At 42.6% G+C, this 15311-nt stretch overlaps 1 protein-coding gene across 1 annotated transcript in view; it reads right to left on the bottom strand.

Annotated features, from left to right (window-relative positions):
* Nucleotides 1-4671: 4671 nt before the first annotated feature.
* Nucleotides 4672-15311, bottom strand: part of ADAMTS6 (ADAM metallopeptidase with thrombospondin type 1 motif 6) — a gene marked incomplete at its 5' end in the record, with an annotated part of 219642 nt that continues 209002 nt past the window's right edge. Inside the window, one exon of the mRNA XM_081090221.1 lies at nt 4672-6245. Within this exon, the coding sequence (XP_080946347.1) occupies nt 6136-6245 (110 nt within the window). The 3' untranslated portion in view covers nt 4672-6135. The remainder of the gene's footprint in view (nt 6246-15311) is intronic.

Below are 15311 nucleotides of genomic sequence, written 5' to 3' on the forward strand. Positions count from 1 at the left end.
ACACCTGGCCCTGAACTGGAAATTCCTGCTGCTACATTTGCTTGGGATTTTAGGGGTCTCATCTCACAATGACTGCTTACAACTGCCCTTGCTGGGAGACACAGATCAGGCCCCTCCAAGACTTTCATTGGCCTGGAGCTGATAGAAGCCACCCCCTGCTGAGACATTGACCAGAGGAAAGCATTTGACTTCTGGGAGGTCTGGAGCTGGTGGGTTAACTTGCTCCTTCTCATGTGCAACTTCTCTGTAAGGCAAGGAAGGCACCCAAGCCAAGATCCAAGAAGAGACCTCTTCTTTCTTTCTCCTCTTTCTCTCTCTTTAATTTTAGAGAGAATAAGGGGGAGGGGGGGGGCAGGGCAGAGAAAGGCACATTGATTGGCTGTTCCACTTAGTTATGATTCATTGGTGATTCTTTATGTGTCCTGACTGGGGATCGAAAACTCAACCTTGGCATATATATCGGGGGTGACACTCTAATTGGCTGAGCCACCCGGCCAGGGCCAAAAAGAGACTTGTTGATTGAACGTCACAAGCCTTAAGGTCTGGGGCAGTGGAATCTGACTGGTCATGATGTTCTATTACCTGGAGAGATTGTTCCTGCCTGGTGCTCCCAGGCCTTTGTGTAACTACAGTGTCGTTCCAGTGAACACAGGATGCTGCTGTGGACATTAGCTGTCATCACCTATGCAGCTCAAGGTTTCCAGTGGGCTAAGGAGAGCCATCCACCAAAAGACAATACAGGCCTAATCTTGGCTCCCTCTGAGAGTGAAGCCAGTCCTCAAACCTGTTCCATTTCTGGCCTCAGGTACTATCTATCTGAGGGTAAAACGAGGGGCAGGGAATGCCAGAAATAACCCCCTCAGAAAGAGATGGGAGAAAAGACCATTTTCCTTTTAAGTCCTAGCTTGAGGTTTTCAAGTCCGAGGCATAAAACCATTGTGAAACAGCTGTTCTTTAAAAAAAAAACACAAAAAAAACAACCTATGTTAGTTTATTCCACACATTCTAATCATACATACTAATGAGACAGAATTCCAAACACAGCTTCTCCGTCACTTTTTTATTCCATGGCTGATCTTTTCTCTTTCCTGTGACCACTTACTTAGAATCTTCCAGTCCTTGTGGGCTGTGACCATTGTTTTTCCTTTTTGAACTACACTTTTCCCCTTCTTTTAAAAGTAATGGAAGTTCACCCTAGACAGTTTGGCTCAGTGATTAGAGTGTCAGCCCACAGACAGAAGGGTCCTGGGTTTGATTCCTGGTCAAGAGCACATACCTAGGTTGCAGGTTCTGATCCCAGCCCTAGCCAGAGAGCATGCAGGAGGAAGCCAATCAATGTGTCTCTCTCACATCCATGTTTCTCTCTCTCTCTTCCCCTTCTCACTCCTTTCCAGTCTCTCTAGAAAAATCAATGGGAAAAATATCCTCGGGTGAGGATTGAAAAATAAAGTAATGAATCTTATCCTAGTCAAATAAATTCACACATTTTTTCTTGCCAAGATCAATACCCAACTTACTTTCTAATTTCCTTGAAAAAAAAGGTCACCTGGCCTTTTGGAGCATAAAGTCTTAAGGGATGATCTTAGTGCTCTCCAGAGAGTGGCAGACCTCCAGGGAGGGAGGTAGATTGTTGTGGGGTCAGTGCTCTAAGAAGGATAGTGTCCTTTAGTCATTTCAAAGAGGTGGGAGGGCGGGGGGGAAAGGATAGAACATTTAACTGAAAACTTGAAAACCACTGTAGGTGAAAAGATAGACGCAAATCTGAGGAATCTAAGCTAAGGCAGGCCTTGTTTCTTGGTATTCCCCCTCCCCGCCCCTAGCAGAACTACTCTTTGAAAATGCAGTGGGAAGTTAAAACGGTGGGTCCCAGGGTCTTCTCATTAATTGAACTTTCACAAAACTTCAGCCACTTTTGGCTTCCAGGATGACTTTGGGGAAATACTCCCCAAGATGACCTAATCATCTCACCTGATTTCTTCTGATGTGTAAGATTGAATGTGTATGTATGAGGCTTGGGGGTAAAAGGATTAAAGCGCCACCATGCTCAGGCTTTCCACATCTTCTTATGTAATCGATGGAACTGTCGTTATGAAAGGACTCAAATAGCTAAGCAGCATATTGGCTGCTGAATTTCCTTTGCATAAGACAGTGAGCCCAGCTCAGCAAAGACTGCATGTCTGAAGGTGGGAAAGCATACCTCTCATGCTTCTATGCTCCCCACGTTGACTATTAGTAGAAACCTTCAAGTATGCATTCTTCTGTTCGGCATTCATTTTTTATTTACATGGAAGGCAAAAAGAAGGAGGGGGCAAAAGAGTTGTAATCCAAGTGACTAAAGGTATGTGGCTGGGCCAATCTGGACTTCTTCTCTAGTCTTAGAATAGCTGATTGATGGCATCTGAGGATATAGCCCTGCCAAAAATATCCAAAGCCCTTGCATTTAGATATTATTGAAATACAAACAGGTACAGCCTAGCCAGCATGGCTCAGTGGTTGAGCATCGACGTATGAACCAGGAGGTCATGGTTCAATTCCCAGTCAGGGCACTTGCCCGGCTTGTGCGCTCAATCCTCAGTGTGGGGCTTGCAGGAGGCAGCCAATCAATAATGCTCTCTCATCATTGATGTTTCTATCTCCCTCTCCCTTCCTATCTAAAATCAATAATAATAATAAATAGGTGCAATCTCTGGGGAAGGTGACAAGGATTCAATAAATTAACTCAATCCTGGATACTACCTGGAAAACTAGGATAATGTAGCTGTGGTATTCCAAGGGATAGCTCCTGCAAGTTTAATACCAGCTGTTCAAGAAATTGCCCTAACCGGTTTGGCTCAGTGGATAGAGCGTCAGCCTGAAGGGTCCCAGGTTCGATTCCGGTCAAGGGCATGTACCTTGGCTGTGGGCACATCCCCGGTAGGGGGTGTGCAGGAGGCAGCTGATCGATGTTTCTCTGTCATTGATGTTTCTAACTCTCTATTCCTCTCCCTTCCTCTCTGTAAAAAATCAATAAAAAAATATATTAAAAAAAAAGAAAGAAATAGACAACTTCCATTGGAATCATTCTTACAAGCTGAATTTTTATTTTTACTAAATTATCTATGTTAATAAAAAATCTGTGCCTGGTGTGGAATTTCACTCCATCAAGTGTTACAATGACTTTTCATTTTCATTACAAGCAGGAGAATGAATGAAGGACAAGTGTTAGGAAACATGGCAATAAATTAGAATATAATTTACAAAAGCAAAAAAAAAATAAGTAACAGTGTACCACATTAATACTGAGTACAAAATAATAAGCAACAACTAATCACAATAATACAAAGGTAATTTCATTCTGTATTATTAAGGATACCTATGTGACATTCACTCAAATAAAAGATTCCTAATGAAATGAACTGATCGGGGAGTCGTATGTGTTTCAAGGGGTTTAATCAGTTGGGGATATTTCCCTTTCAGTTTTGAGTAGGCTTTCCTGCCAGTGGCAGATACTGCTCTCAGCCATGGGGTACCAGCTTCCTTGGGGTTCCCTAAGTAGTCTATAGAGCTCACTATTTTTTGGAGGGCCTGCCATGGGAGCTCGGCCTCCACTGATGATCCTGCTGTTACTATTTAGGAAAAGAGCGTATGTAGCCACGCGGTTGACTACAGAGCAGCAGCGGTATTGTGGTGTGCTGTGGAATGTGACATTTTTCCTCACTCGGATTTTAATTCAGGGCCTATCTGAAATGTTTAGTCCTATTACGTTCTGTGCTTGGTTTCTTCTGAGAAGGTGACCTGATGCTGGCCCTGGGAGCCCCCTGGTGCTGTGCACACCCCAGAGGGCACTGGCTGCCCTCCTCTTCCACAACCAGTCAGGGGTGCCTGATGCCCGGGAGGATGGCCCTCGCAATGTTCGTTTCCAAGTGAGGTAAAAAAAAAAAATAGCCCTTAATCAATAATGTAAGAAATCTGTTTAAATAAACATATGAGCTGATATTTATGTTGGAGAAAAGCAGATCCTGATGGCAAACCTGTGCCTAAAATGCCACAGAAACCACTCATCTTTTGTCTATTTCACCAGATTAGCACCAAGTTAACTGCTCTTTGCAAAGCACCATGGGAATTCAGTGCTGGGGCCCCTGGCCCTCCCTTTGCTGAATGGCTAAGACGGCACCTGGGCAGTATTCTGAGGCAGCATGGACAGGGGCCCTGACAGCAACTCTCAAGTATTGTCAACAGCTCTCCCTGGAAAGTGCAGGGACATGAGCTGTGGGGTTGAGAAAGCAGGTGATGAGAGACAAATGAGCACGACTGATGTGCAGAACCCCATCCCATGCTCACTCTCCACAGCACAACTGAAATCTAGGTTGGTTTTTGGAGTCTGTGAGTTTCTCCTCCTTTCTGAAAGCACCTAATCACCCCCATCAGGTCATGGTCTAGGTCATACACCTGACGTGGAGTCTCAGAGCATAGCGATGGATGTAAGTCAGATATGCTCTTCAACTGCAAGTAGTATCTTTACAGAGTAGCCATTTGGCTGGAGTGTGAGGTGTCGGTGTAGCATGGTGGACACATGTGTAGGATACAGAGCACATTCAACGGAACCTGCTGCAAGCTACAAGTGTTCAAGTACAAAATATTCATATAAACAAGTACCCTCTTTTTCTTCTTTCTTTCTTTCTTTTTAAACTTCACTGTCATGGGTTTTGATGAGCATGATGTGAAACTTGTGGATAGGGAATGTGTGAGCTAGTCAATTTAAATTAGGTGGATTTGATTCTAGAATTTGACCTGCTCAAGAAACTGGGTTTCACATTTAGTTGCTGTTCAGGATAACCATAAAAAATATAAAATACTTGGTTGAGTGACTATTAAAATTAGGCTTTGTGATCTCTAGTCTTCATGAGTTTTTCTTCTTTGGTTGTTATCCCTTGCCTACTTTAAAACTCAGAGAAATAGCACGTTTACGTGCAAGCACACTCATCTACCCACACACTCAAAAGCGCCCAGACACACACACACACACACACACACACACTTGCTCCCATATAAATAAATGCCCTCCTGCCATATCAAAGGAGGGACATCTGGAACCCATCGTAACTGTCAGCAAAAGGGTCTGCCTGGTTGTTACTGAGCCAGTCTATCTTTTTTGCCTGGTATCGTCTCAGTAAGCTTAGTGTAGGTGCAGCCACCAGTGGGGCAGAAGCCATTCTGTGGCTGTAAACACGAGTGAGCTGGAGTGACTCCTATTAAGAGCTGAGGCATCCTGTGTGATGGCAGCACAGGGCCTGGTACTTGAGTCTCTACCATACCCCAGGTCTGGCTTCTGCATGACACTGAAATGTTTTTCTCTTAAAGTGTTAATGAGAATCTCAGCTTCACTTGCACCATGGCAGGCGGGCCACAGTCCTTTAGCACTGAATTTATAGAGCTGCACAGCTGCAGTAACTGAGGCACTGCTTTCAACTAAGTCCTTCACTGTCGTTCGGTTTAATGTAGTTTTTATATATGGCTCACAGCAGTGTTCAGAACAGGGAGATTATTCCTAAGGAAATTAAGTAGAAGGAAGAAAAAAAAAATCATACAAACTTTCATTAGTCTTGATTTATAATTGCTCCTTAAATTACAGGTTAAAGCCCAGTTTAGAATTTAAATGGTGGTGCTGTTGTAGTGAGATAAAGTATAGTAAATATTTTTTTAAGCTATGATTTAAGATTTCTGAATCTTCTTTACTTCCATAGTTGACCAAATCATACCAGCTACATTTTAAACAGTTTTAAATACAAATGGATTCAGTGTCATTGCTAAGTCTATAATAAAAATTATCTTAATGGTCCAAGGAGGTAAACAGGCTATTGGATTTACTCGAAAGAACACAAACGTTCCACAGTAAGCAAGTCTCCCTGTGTTGTTTGGATCTCTCCAATCTGGCATTCCCTCCTAAAACTGTGTCCAGCACTTTGGATCAATAAATCCTACTTCACAGAAGTTAAAATAATATTGAAATCCTGTCAGCTAGGGCTGACCAGTGGTTACGTTTTCCACAGGGTAATGCATCTGCAAGGACATCAATCCTCTTCCTCCGGGTGGCTCTCTGTGATGGACACGTTTCCAGGATGAAATGACAAGGCTCTTTCTACGGCTTTCCGTGGGTCACTGTCCTTGGCAGGTCTTACAACATATCTGTCTGAAGTATGCTCGATTGCAGAACTGGAACTTGTACACCAGCGGGCAGTAAGCCACTTTGCTCACATCTTTGCACTCTAACAAATGGGGGCAGAAAATGGAAAACAATTAGAGGCACATAAACAAGGACATAAACAAGCCAATGAGCCCGGATGCTGGGCAAGGACCTCCCCTTGTGCCAATCCACCTTGGCTTTTGCATGCATGTGGTTTTTGTTTTTATTTTTAAGCATACCCTGTCTGGGACAGCCTACCAGAAACATTCTTTTGATATATTTTAACACAAATTTTTTAAAAAATGTGCAAGGCTTTTCTCCCAGACTTTTATAAGTATGGTGCATGCCCACTGTGTCTTGAAAGAATTACCATTTGTTTGGATAAGTGATCACTTTAGACAGCTTCGAAACATGAGTCATTTTTCTTACAGCGCTTTTATTGCTTCTTTCTCAAGGGTTATTTTATTCACAGTGCAAGGTTATCCAAAATCAAACATGAGTTGCATTGTTTGATACCAAAGTACACATGTCTCAAGAGAACCTCTGCATCTGTGAGGCGTGGGGCTGGGCCCGGGTGAATGAAAAGGATTGCTGACAGTGGCCTAGATTCAGCAACTACACTAGACAAAGAGGGAAACTTTGAGGGGTTGGCCTCAAATGGCAGCAGTCTGTGGGTTATGGAAACATGTAGAAATGTCTTTTTTTAATTTGGAAGTGAGACATGGCCTTCTTTTTTCCTATGTGTATTTTCTCCTCGGTGCTAGAATTGCCACAGCTGCAGCCTGCACTTCTTGCAGCCAGAAGGTGAATAAATGATTCTTTCTCCATCTCCCCTTGAGGCTGGTTGCAGAGGATGGGGCCGAGAGCCACCCCATACATACACACACACACACACACACACACACACACACACACACAAAACCCCACTGCTGCGAATAATGATATTCCTCTCCAGTCCTCTGGTCACTTTTATCTGGGGATTTTAAAATACTTTGTAAACCTAGTAATTAAATTTCCATATGCCTCCCAGAATCAAAGTTCCACCCTCATTTTTCCAGGTGGTTACACTGAAGCATCCTGGGTAAATTGTTGAAGGTAATTAGAATCAGGCAGAACACTGGGTCAGGTTTAGTGGAACAGAAGAGTGGCTGGTTGTTGTTGTTTGCTTGTTTCTTTCCTGGCTTCAGAAATTCTCTAAAGTTCTAAGAGATCATGTCTATGGTACAGAGCCATGTGATAAGCATGGAAAATTAAATGCAAAGGAATGGGCAAGTTTACAGTTGTTATTATTGAAAACCAGGTAACAATCGTGTTAATCACACTTTCAAGGTTCTTTCAGTGAAAGACTTAACACTGTAAACTGTAACCCCCAACCCTCTGGAAATATAAGCTCTGCTACCACTGAACGCGTACTCAAGATTCGATTTACAGAGAGAATACCAATTAGAAATTCGAATTAAAACTTTCCACCATAGGATTCTCAATAAATTTAAGTTTTGGCTGAAAGCAGGTAGCAGAGACAGAAAAACTTTCTGTAAACTTTGCACTAAAATAGACAATTCAGTCAATATTTGGTCTATTGAGTTTGAATTTGAGGTGAAAAGATCCCCATGTATTTTAATTTGGAGGTCACTTGTTATTTTAGTGGGTTTTTTTTTCTTTTCCTCTCTGTCATGACCTTTCAAAAGTACCCAAAGAAAGTTCAGACTAAGAATATTTTTTGTGGAAAAAAAGTTGTATCAGTGTAACCACGAGGAGCATATTGTCAAGGTAATGCAGTTATGAGAGTGGTGAGAAACGCTGGCACAATTTCCCTCATCTTTAGTTCCAAGTCACCATCCTCGTGGGCAGCCCGCCTGGGAGACTACCGCGCTCACTCTCTGCAATAGGGCTTGGTGAGCTGCTCAAAGTACCAAATACACTTTAGCATTGGCCTTCTTTGCCAAAATATAAAAATGATTTAGTTGATAATCAGATAGAAGAAGACTGGTTGTTTTAATAGTACAAGGAAATAAAATTAGAAGCCAGACTGCCTGGGTTTAATCCTAGTTTTATCATTTACTAACTTTATGGCTCTGAACAAACCACTTAACCTCTCTGTGCCCAAGTTTCCTCATTGTAAACAGGGGTGACAAGAGTGCCCACCCCCATCTGTAACAGGTAGAACCTGTGCTATCACCTAGTGCATGGAAAGCCCTCAGTAAGTGTAGAACAATGAATTACTGTTACTGTGACCACTGTTAGCTATTATCTCTTACTATCTGATGACTGTGAGTTGCGCTCAATGAGGATGCAACATTTAGATTGCTACTGAGAAGGTGCTGTTCTACAGGCACACATCAGTTTTCAGACCAAACAAAGAAGAATATTTCCTGGGAATTATAGAACTTTATTGGGAGATTCATTACTCCATTTTTGGAAGAGTTGCTGCACAAGAAACTTCACAGATTTTTTTCTTTTAGATTTAGACTTTGGAATCTGATTCAATAATCTTACCTAATACTATACAAAGATGCTAATTAACCATACCTTTGCTATGCTAACCAGCCAATCAGGAGAGTATGCAAATTAACCTAACAAAGATGGCAGTTAATTTGCATACATAGGCTCCAAGCGGTGGAGCGAGGTCTGACAGCTCCGGGGCTGGCTCTGGCCAGAGCCCTGGTCAGAGCGAAGGCCTGGGTGCCAGGTGCCGGAGGAAAACCTGTGCCAGCAGCCAGGGGAAAGAAAGGCCTATTGCACGAATCTCTTCATGCAACAGGCCTCTAGTAGATAACAAATGACCAGCCAGTGTGACTCAGCAGTTGAGTGCTGACCCATGAACTAAGAGGTTGATGGTTCAATTTCTAGTCAGGGCACGTAAATGGGGTGCAGGCCTAATCCCCAGTAGGGGTTGTGCAGGAGGCAGTTGATGGGTGTTTCTCTCGCAATGATGTTTCTATCTCTCTGTCCCTTTCCCTTCCTCTCTCTAAAAGTCAACTTAAAAAACATAAAAACAAACATAGATAGAGTCAAAGAAGCATCGAACAGACTGTCAAACTACAGTGGGAAGGCAGGGGAGGGTTGTGGGGGGTGGGGTGGTAAGAGATCAACCAAAGGACTTGTATGCATGCATATAAGCATAACCAATGGACGCAAGACACTGTGGGGGGGTGAGGGAGAGAGGGGAGGGCAGTGCCAGGGGGTAGGGGAGGCCGGGGGGAGGTCAATGGGGAAAAAAAGGAGACATATGTACTACTTTTTATAATTCTTTAAACAATAAAATAAAATTTAAACATAAACAAAAATAAAACAATAATAAATAATGAGTATAATAAAATATTCATAAATAGTTTTTCCCTCCAACTATTCCTCCATCCATCCATTAGGACCCTTGCAAATATAGATCCTGGGGAATTTGGAGTTTAGGTGGGTGCTGGAAATGAGAAGGCAGCTTGGGCATGCAGAGGCCCAGAGTCTTTTAGGCCAGGAGCAGTGTCTAGCCTAGGGGTAGACTGGAGGCCAGCGGCCAGCCTGTCTCTCTCTGACCTTCCCAATACCTCTTTTTGTTGGTTCCCAACTAATCTGATTGTGACTAACTTGACTGAAAGCAGGATGTCAATTGGGTCCTGGGGGCAGGATCAATCTTAGGGAGATTGGAACTACTCCTGAGTACCCAGGACCTGCCTGCACCAGCAGCACAAAACCGTGAGGAGCAGCAGATCTGGGGTCAGGTAGGCCTGGGGGTGAATTCCAGCACTGCCTCCTCCCAGTGGATTGGTTGTCCTAGGCCAGTGGTCGGCAAACCATGGCTCGAGAGCCACATGCAGTTCTTTGGCCCCTTGAGTGTGGCTCTTCCACAAAATACCACCTGTGGGAGCGCACGTACAGTGCGAAGTTGACTTAAAACTTTAAGTAAACTTTATTAAGTTAATTTTAGGGAACGTTGTGGAATGAAAGAAGATGTAGTGTCGAGGATTGAGAAAGGTATGTTGAGATGGTTTGGACATATAGAGAGGATGAACGAAAGGAGATAGACGAAACAAGTATACAAGACGAGTGTGGATGGGAGAGTTGGAAGGGATCGACCTCAGCGAATGTACCTCAATCAGATTGAGGACGTTTTTAGCAAAGGCCAGCTTAGGAGTACCCTAATTAAGTTAATAACAATGTACCTACCTATACAGTTTAAGTTTAAAAAATTTGGCTCTCAAGAGAAATTTCAATCGTTGTACTATTGATATTTGGCTCTGCTGACTAATGAGTTTGCCGACCACTGTCCTAGGCCAAGTTACTTTACCTCTCTAAACCTCAGTCTGTTCATCTGTGAAACGGAGACAGTGATAAGACCTGCTCACCAGAAGTTGTGGGGCTTATGTGAGATAATACTTCTAAAGCACGGGCCCGTGGTGCTTAACACAGAGGAAGCACTCAGCTTACTGGCTCCTGTTTTGATTGCCACGGACACATCTGCCTGTGAAACAACCACCTTGTATTAATTCTCTGGGATCCACCTCAAAATGTGCTCAGGCTCTGAGAAAGGGTTACACGTCAGTACGCATGAGCAAATGAATGCAAAGATATTAAACAGAGAGCAGGTAAGTTATGATGGGTGGGGTGGGGTGGGGGCGAGCCGGGGAGGATCCAGGGTTGGGGACTGCCAGCACTCGGACCATGGGCCTTGATGAGATGCTGAAATGGTGACTCCTGGGCTATAGAAGGACGTTCAGCCTCAGTGGAGGGTAGGGGTTTCCCACAAAGGAGGGTGTGCAAGGACCATCGCGCTCCCATTTCTTGGTTTTGCCTTCTAGGGACTACCCAACTGGAAGAAGTAGTCTTTGGATTGATGAAAACCTATTCACCGAAACTCAACTATTAACTGGTCTTTTATTCTGTTGGCCTTTTCACTCCACAAGAGCTTAACCTAGTAATACTAACATTAAAAATAATTTGCCAAATGCCTCCCATGTGCCAAGCACTGCCTTAGTCCTTTTAAATATATAGAACATAAGCTTTGCACAGATGGAAAAACTGAAGCTCAAAAAGGTTAAGAAACTCATGCTGGGTCACACAGCTAGTTGGTCTAAGAACTAGGACCAGAACTCAGGCTTGTCTGATTCCAAAATCATCTATTTTGGCAGCACTCTTAGCATCTAAATGAAATAAAGGTTTCTGCCTGTCAGTGCTTCTGTGTTCTTGGCTGATACCACTGATGATAAGTCAACCTTTGGGTACACTGTCAGGAGGTTTGCTCTGCCACCTGAGAGAAGGGAAAATGTTTTTGAAAGAGGGTTCTAGGTCACAGGCGTTCAGAATAGCCCAATACTTCTCTTCCGCTATTCCTTTTTCCCTAACTGTTGTAAAATTATGTGAGTGAAAGGTGATTTTAGACACACCAAGACGTTTTAAGGCTCCATTATTACAGAAAGCTAAATGTAATCTTAACAATATTAGTACCAGATTTAAATGATACGGGTACACTCAGCCCATCTGTCACTTTCCGAGCTTAGTGAGAGGATTGATTTGTTGAGCACTTGGAATAACTCATTAACATTTGCTGATGTAGTTGAGAGGCCTTAATTATAAAACTTACCATTTACTAGTGTGTCGCATCCTCAAAGACCACTGAAAACATGAAATAGTCATTTTACTCCCACCCTTGAGCCCCTACACAGCTTACAATGGTGCTAACACCATTCTGGAAGAGTTGTGCACAAATTAAATCACATTTTCCCACTGACCTCAAAGCAACAACAGGAAAGTTCTGCTTTTATTTCTAAATGATCTTCAGTTGGCATTGATTTCTAGCTAATATCTAAAAAGTAAAAGTCTCTCTATACCCAAGTAATACATAATCTGAAAATAATTAATTAGACTAGGAGATCTAGTGAAAGGAATCCTTTAGTTGAGGTAGAATCTTTTGTAATAAAATCTCTCTGTAATTGATATATTTTGAAGATTTGGTTTTCACTATCCTATTTTCTTCATATGATACACATATGTCTACTGCTTTTTAAGTAGTGGATTCTGAGCCAGGAGAGTCAAGGATGTTAAGATGAAGGAAGGAGCCCGATTTTCTCTTCTACTATCATCATGTACAGTTAAGTACTCGCTTTTTCTCATGAGGCTGCTGGAAGGGTGAGAGGTCCTTACTGTGTGGTTTCTAGGAAATATTTTGATGCTCTAACTAGTCTCTCCTTTTTTTTTTTTACATAATCACCCCAATCCAAAAATAAAGTTTCACTTTACCCAGGGCCAGAGACTTCTGGTGGGAATGACAACTTAAGAAGAAACCCTAAATTCTTCTTAGGGAGACTTGGTAATATATCCAGGAATAAAAGCCAACCACTAGGTCCTGCAGTGTGAACTAGAACCATCCCTAGAGTCTTAAGTAACTTGCCAGGTATCCTGGAGTGGGTCTCGATAGTAATCTGGGTTTTGGTAGAGTTGAATGATAAAAATTAGACAACCTGTTTCACAGGCAACACATGACTCTACTTATCATTGATATTCCAGTGGGTTTTTCCCCCAGGTGCTTTACATTATCTTTCAAAACCTGGACCTAAAAGACATAGTTTCAAAATACTCATACTGAACGGAGGCTTATGCATTTAGGATGCTGATAGATTCAGATTCATTGTGACTCTGATGGCTTGGCTTTGTCCAAGGAGTACAAGGACAATTCCCAAAATGCAGTGCTCTTGTATTTAACTCGTAAAACATTGCAAAGCCTGCCTAAATTGTATCCTTGGAGTGAGCTGGGATACACAGAGACATATCTTCCCATGACCCCGTTGGACCATTTGGCATCTTTCTTTGGAGAATGTGTCCTCTGTACCTGTAAGTTGTTTATTCTATTCAGAGAAAGAACACAGTGAGTAGAAGTCATGACGTAAGCACCCAGGGATCTACCTTTTGATATCAACCTGTCCATGGAGATTCAGAGCTTGGTGAGAAGGGAGATAGCAAAGGCATTGCCTGTGCATGTGTGGTATGGGTGGGGATGTGAACTCAGTGTACTTTTCCTAATAAAATTGTACTTGAGCCCTGGATATTTTACATATTCAGATGGGAAAAGGATGAAATAAGTTGTGCTTGGGAATTTGATATTATTCGTTGCAATGAAAACAGTACACTAACTTTTTATTCTCGAAGCAAGGTGGTATCAACTACGGAACTTTATTCCTATTTCATCCTACCAGACTAAGCCTCTCCTTTCTCTTCACTTTCTCAGATTCTTTTTACCCAGTCTCATTCCCTGGTTGCCACCTACATTTAACCTCGAGGTGGTATGACCCCAACACAAATCCAAAGTTCCCTTTAAACCAGACAGCCAGGATTGTGTACCAGAATGCTAAGGGGGATTATGAGCTCTTTAAAATGGCAAAGAAAAAAACAGGTCTACCTCACCTCCTTGAAATCAAAGTCTTCACTTTCACCATTCCTTTCACTGATTTTAATATACCAGATACCATTTAAAAACCCAAATTCAGTAGATGTTTTATCCTAGAAATTTTGTGAGATTTCTGGAGCTTCCCAGGTTTTCTCAGAGTAATTTCCCTGAGGGAGACTGAGACCCACCAAAGCCACCATTAGACAGCTGGGCTGCGAAACCAATGCACACTAGCCACACCTTTCCTGGGTTGGTTACCAGCTCACAACGCGCCATAAATCATTACCTGGCAGCAATAAATACTAGATGACAGAGTGCCTTGTGCTACTGAGAAGCTGAAAAGACTCATCATATAAACTACAAGGGAACTTGAAACTGCATCAAGATGAATAAAATGGCATTTGGGGTAGAATTTCAGGTGAGCTGGAGTAGGCTAGTCCCAGCTGCCAGATGTACTTTAAAAAATTACTCTGAGTAGTATTTCAAATGCAGTGATACCCAGCATGCCTATAATTCACTCTCGGCAGCACCGCCGTGTTACCCTCGCCAGTGGCAGTCTGTCAAGATCAAGCCTATAGTGCTTTAACTCTCAGCTGAAGGCTTTCAGAAATAGAAAACTAAAGCAGATGTGGAACATGTTAGATTTTATCTCCCTTCTTCCTCCTCCTATTTCCTTCCTACTATTGACTTTTCATTTTGTGATGCTACACTTCTGATTTTCTTTCTCTTTCTATCTGTCTTTTGTTGCTTAACCTCCCTCCATTTCTTCAATTTCTCTCCATTATTTATTTTTTATTGTTTTTTTTTACTTTTTTAATTGAATTTATTGGGGTGACATTGGTTAATAAAGTTATATAGGTTTCAGGTGTACAATTCTGCAATACATCATCTGGATATTATATTGTGTGCTCACCACCTCAAGTCAAGTCTCCTTCCATCACCATTTATCGCCCCTACCCTCTTCAACTCCCTCCATCCCCTCTTCCCTCTAGCAATCATCACACTGTTGTCTGTGTCCATGAGTCTTTCTTTTTTTTTTTTAATCCCTTCACCCTTCTCACCCAGTCCCCAACTCCTGCCCCTCAAATTCCATTATTTTATGATGGCTTTGAGATACTAAGGTGCTCAATTTCCCTATAGATGCCTAAATTCCTTATCACGATTAAAAGTACCATGATTAATGAGTGAATCTGAAACTTGGGGGTCATACTGACCACCTCCATGTCTACTTGTGCATCAGGTTCTTTTTATTCTCCTTTCTATTCACTTTCTTTATTTTAAATTGGTTACCCTCCTTTTGACCCCTACTCTATCTGCCTTAATGCAAGACTTCATCATCTACCCTGGTATCTTAGAACAACTTTCTAACTCTTCTCCCACACAAGGCTGCCCTCTCTCAGCCCCTTGACACTCTTGCCATTCTAAGTGTATCATTCCCCAACTTCCTGTACTTGTTTCCTAGAACTTGTAGGTAGAGTGTCCTAACTTCCTTCTTCTGCATGCAGGACCCTCCAAAACTAGGTCCCCCCTTCTCTCTTTGTAGCTTCATTTCCACGGCTGCTCATTGGCCAGCCCATGACAGCCATGTTGAACATCCTCCACACCACCATGCCTGCATACTCTTGTCCTCTGCCAGGAATGCCCAGAATCTCAACGTCTTCTTGGCAAACTGTCTCATACCTTCCAGTGCCCCGCTTAAGCTTGCCTTCTCCGTAATACTCTGCTGACTACCCCGTCCTCTGTAGACTCCTGGTAGCTTCTTTCCACCCCTGAAAC

Source organism: Myotis nattereri (genome assembly GCF_964212035.1).
Source record: "Myotis nattereri genome assembly, chromosome: 4".
NCBI classification, from domain to species: Eukaryota; Metazoa; Chordata; class Mammalia; order Chiroptera; family Vespertilionidae; genus Myotis; species Myotis nattereri.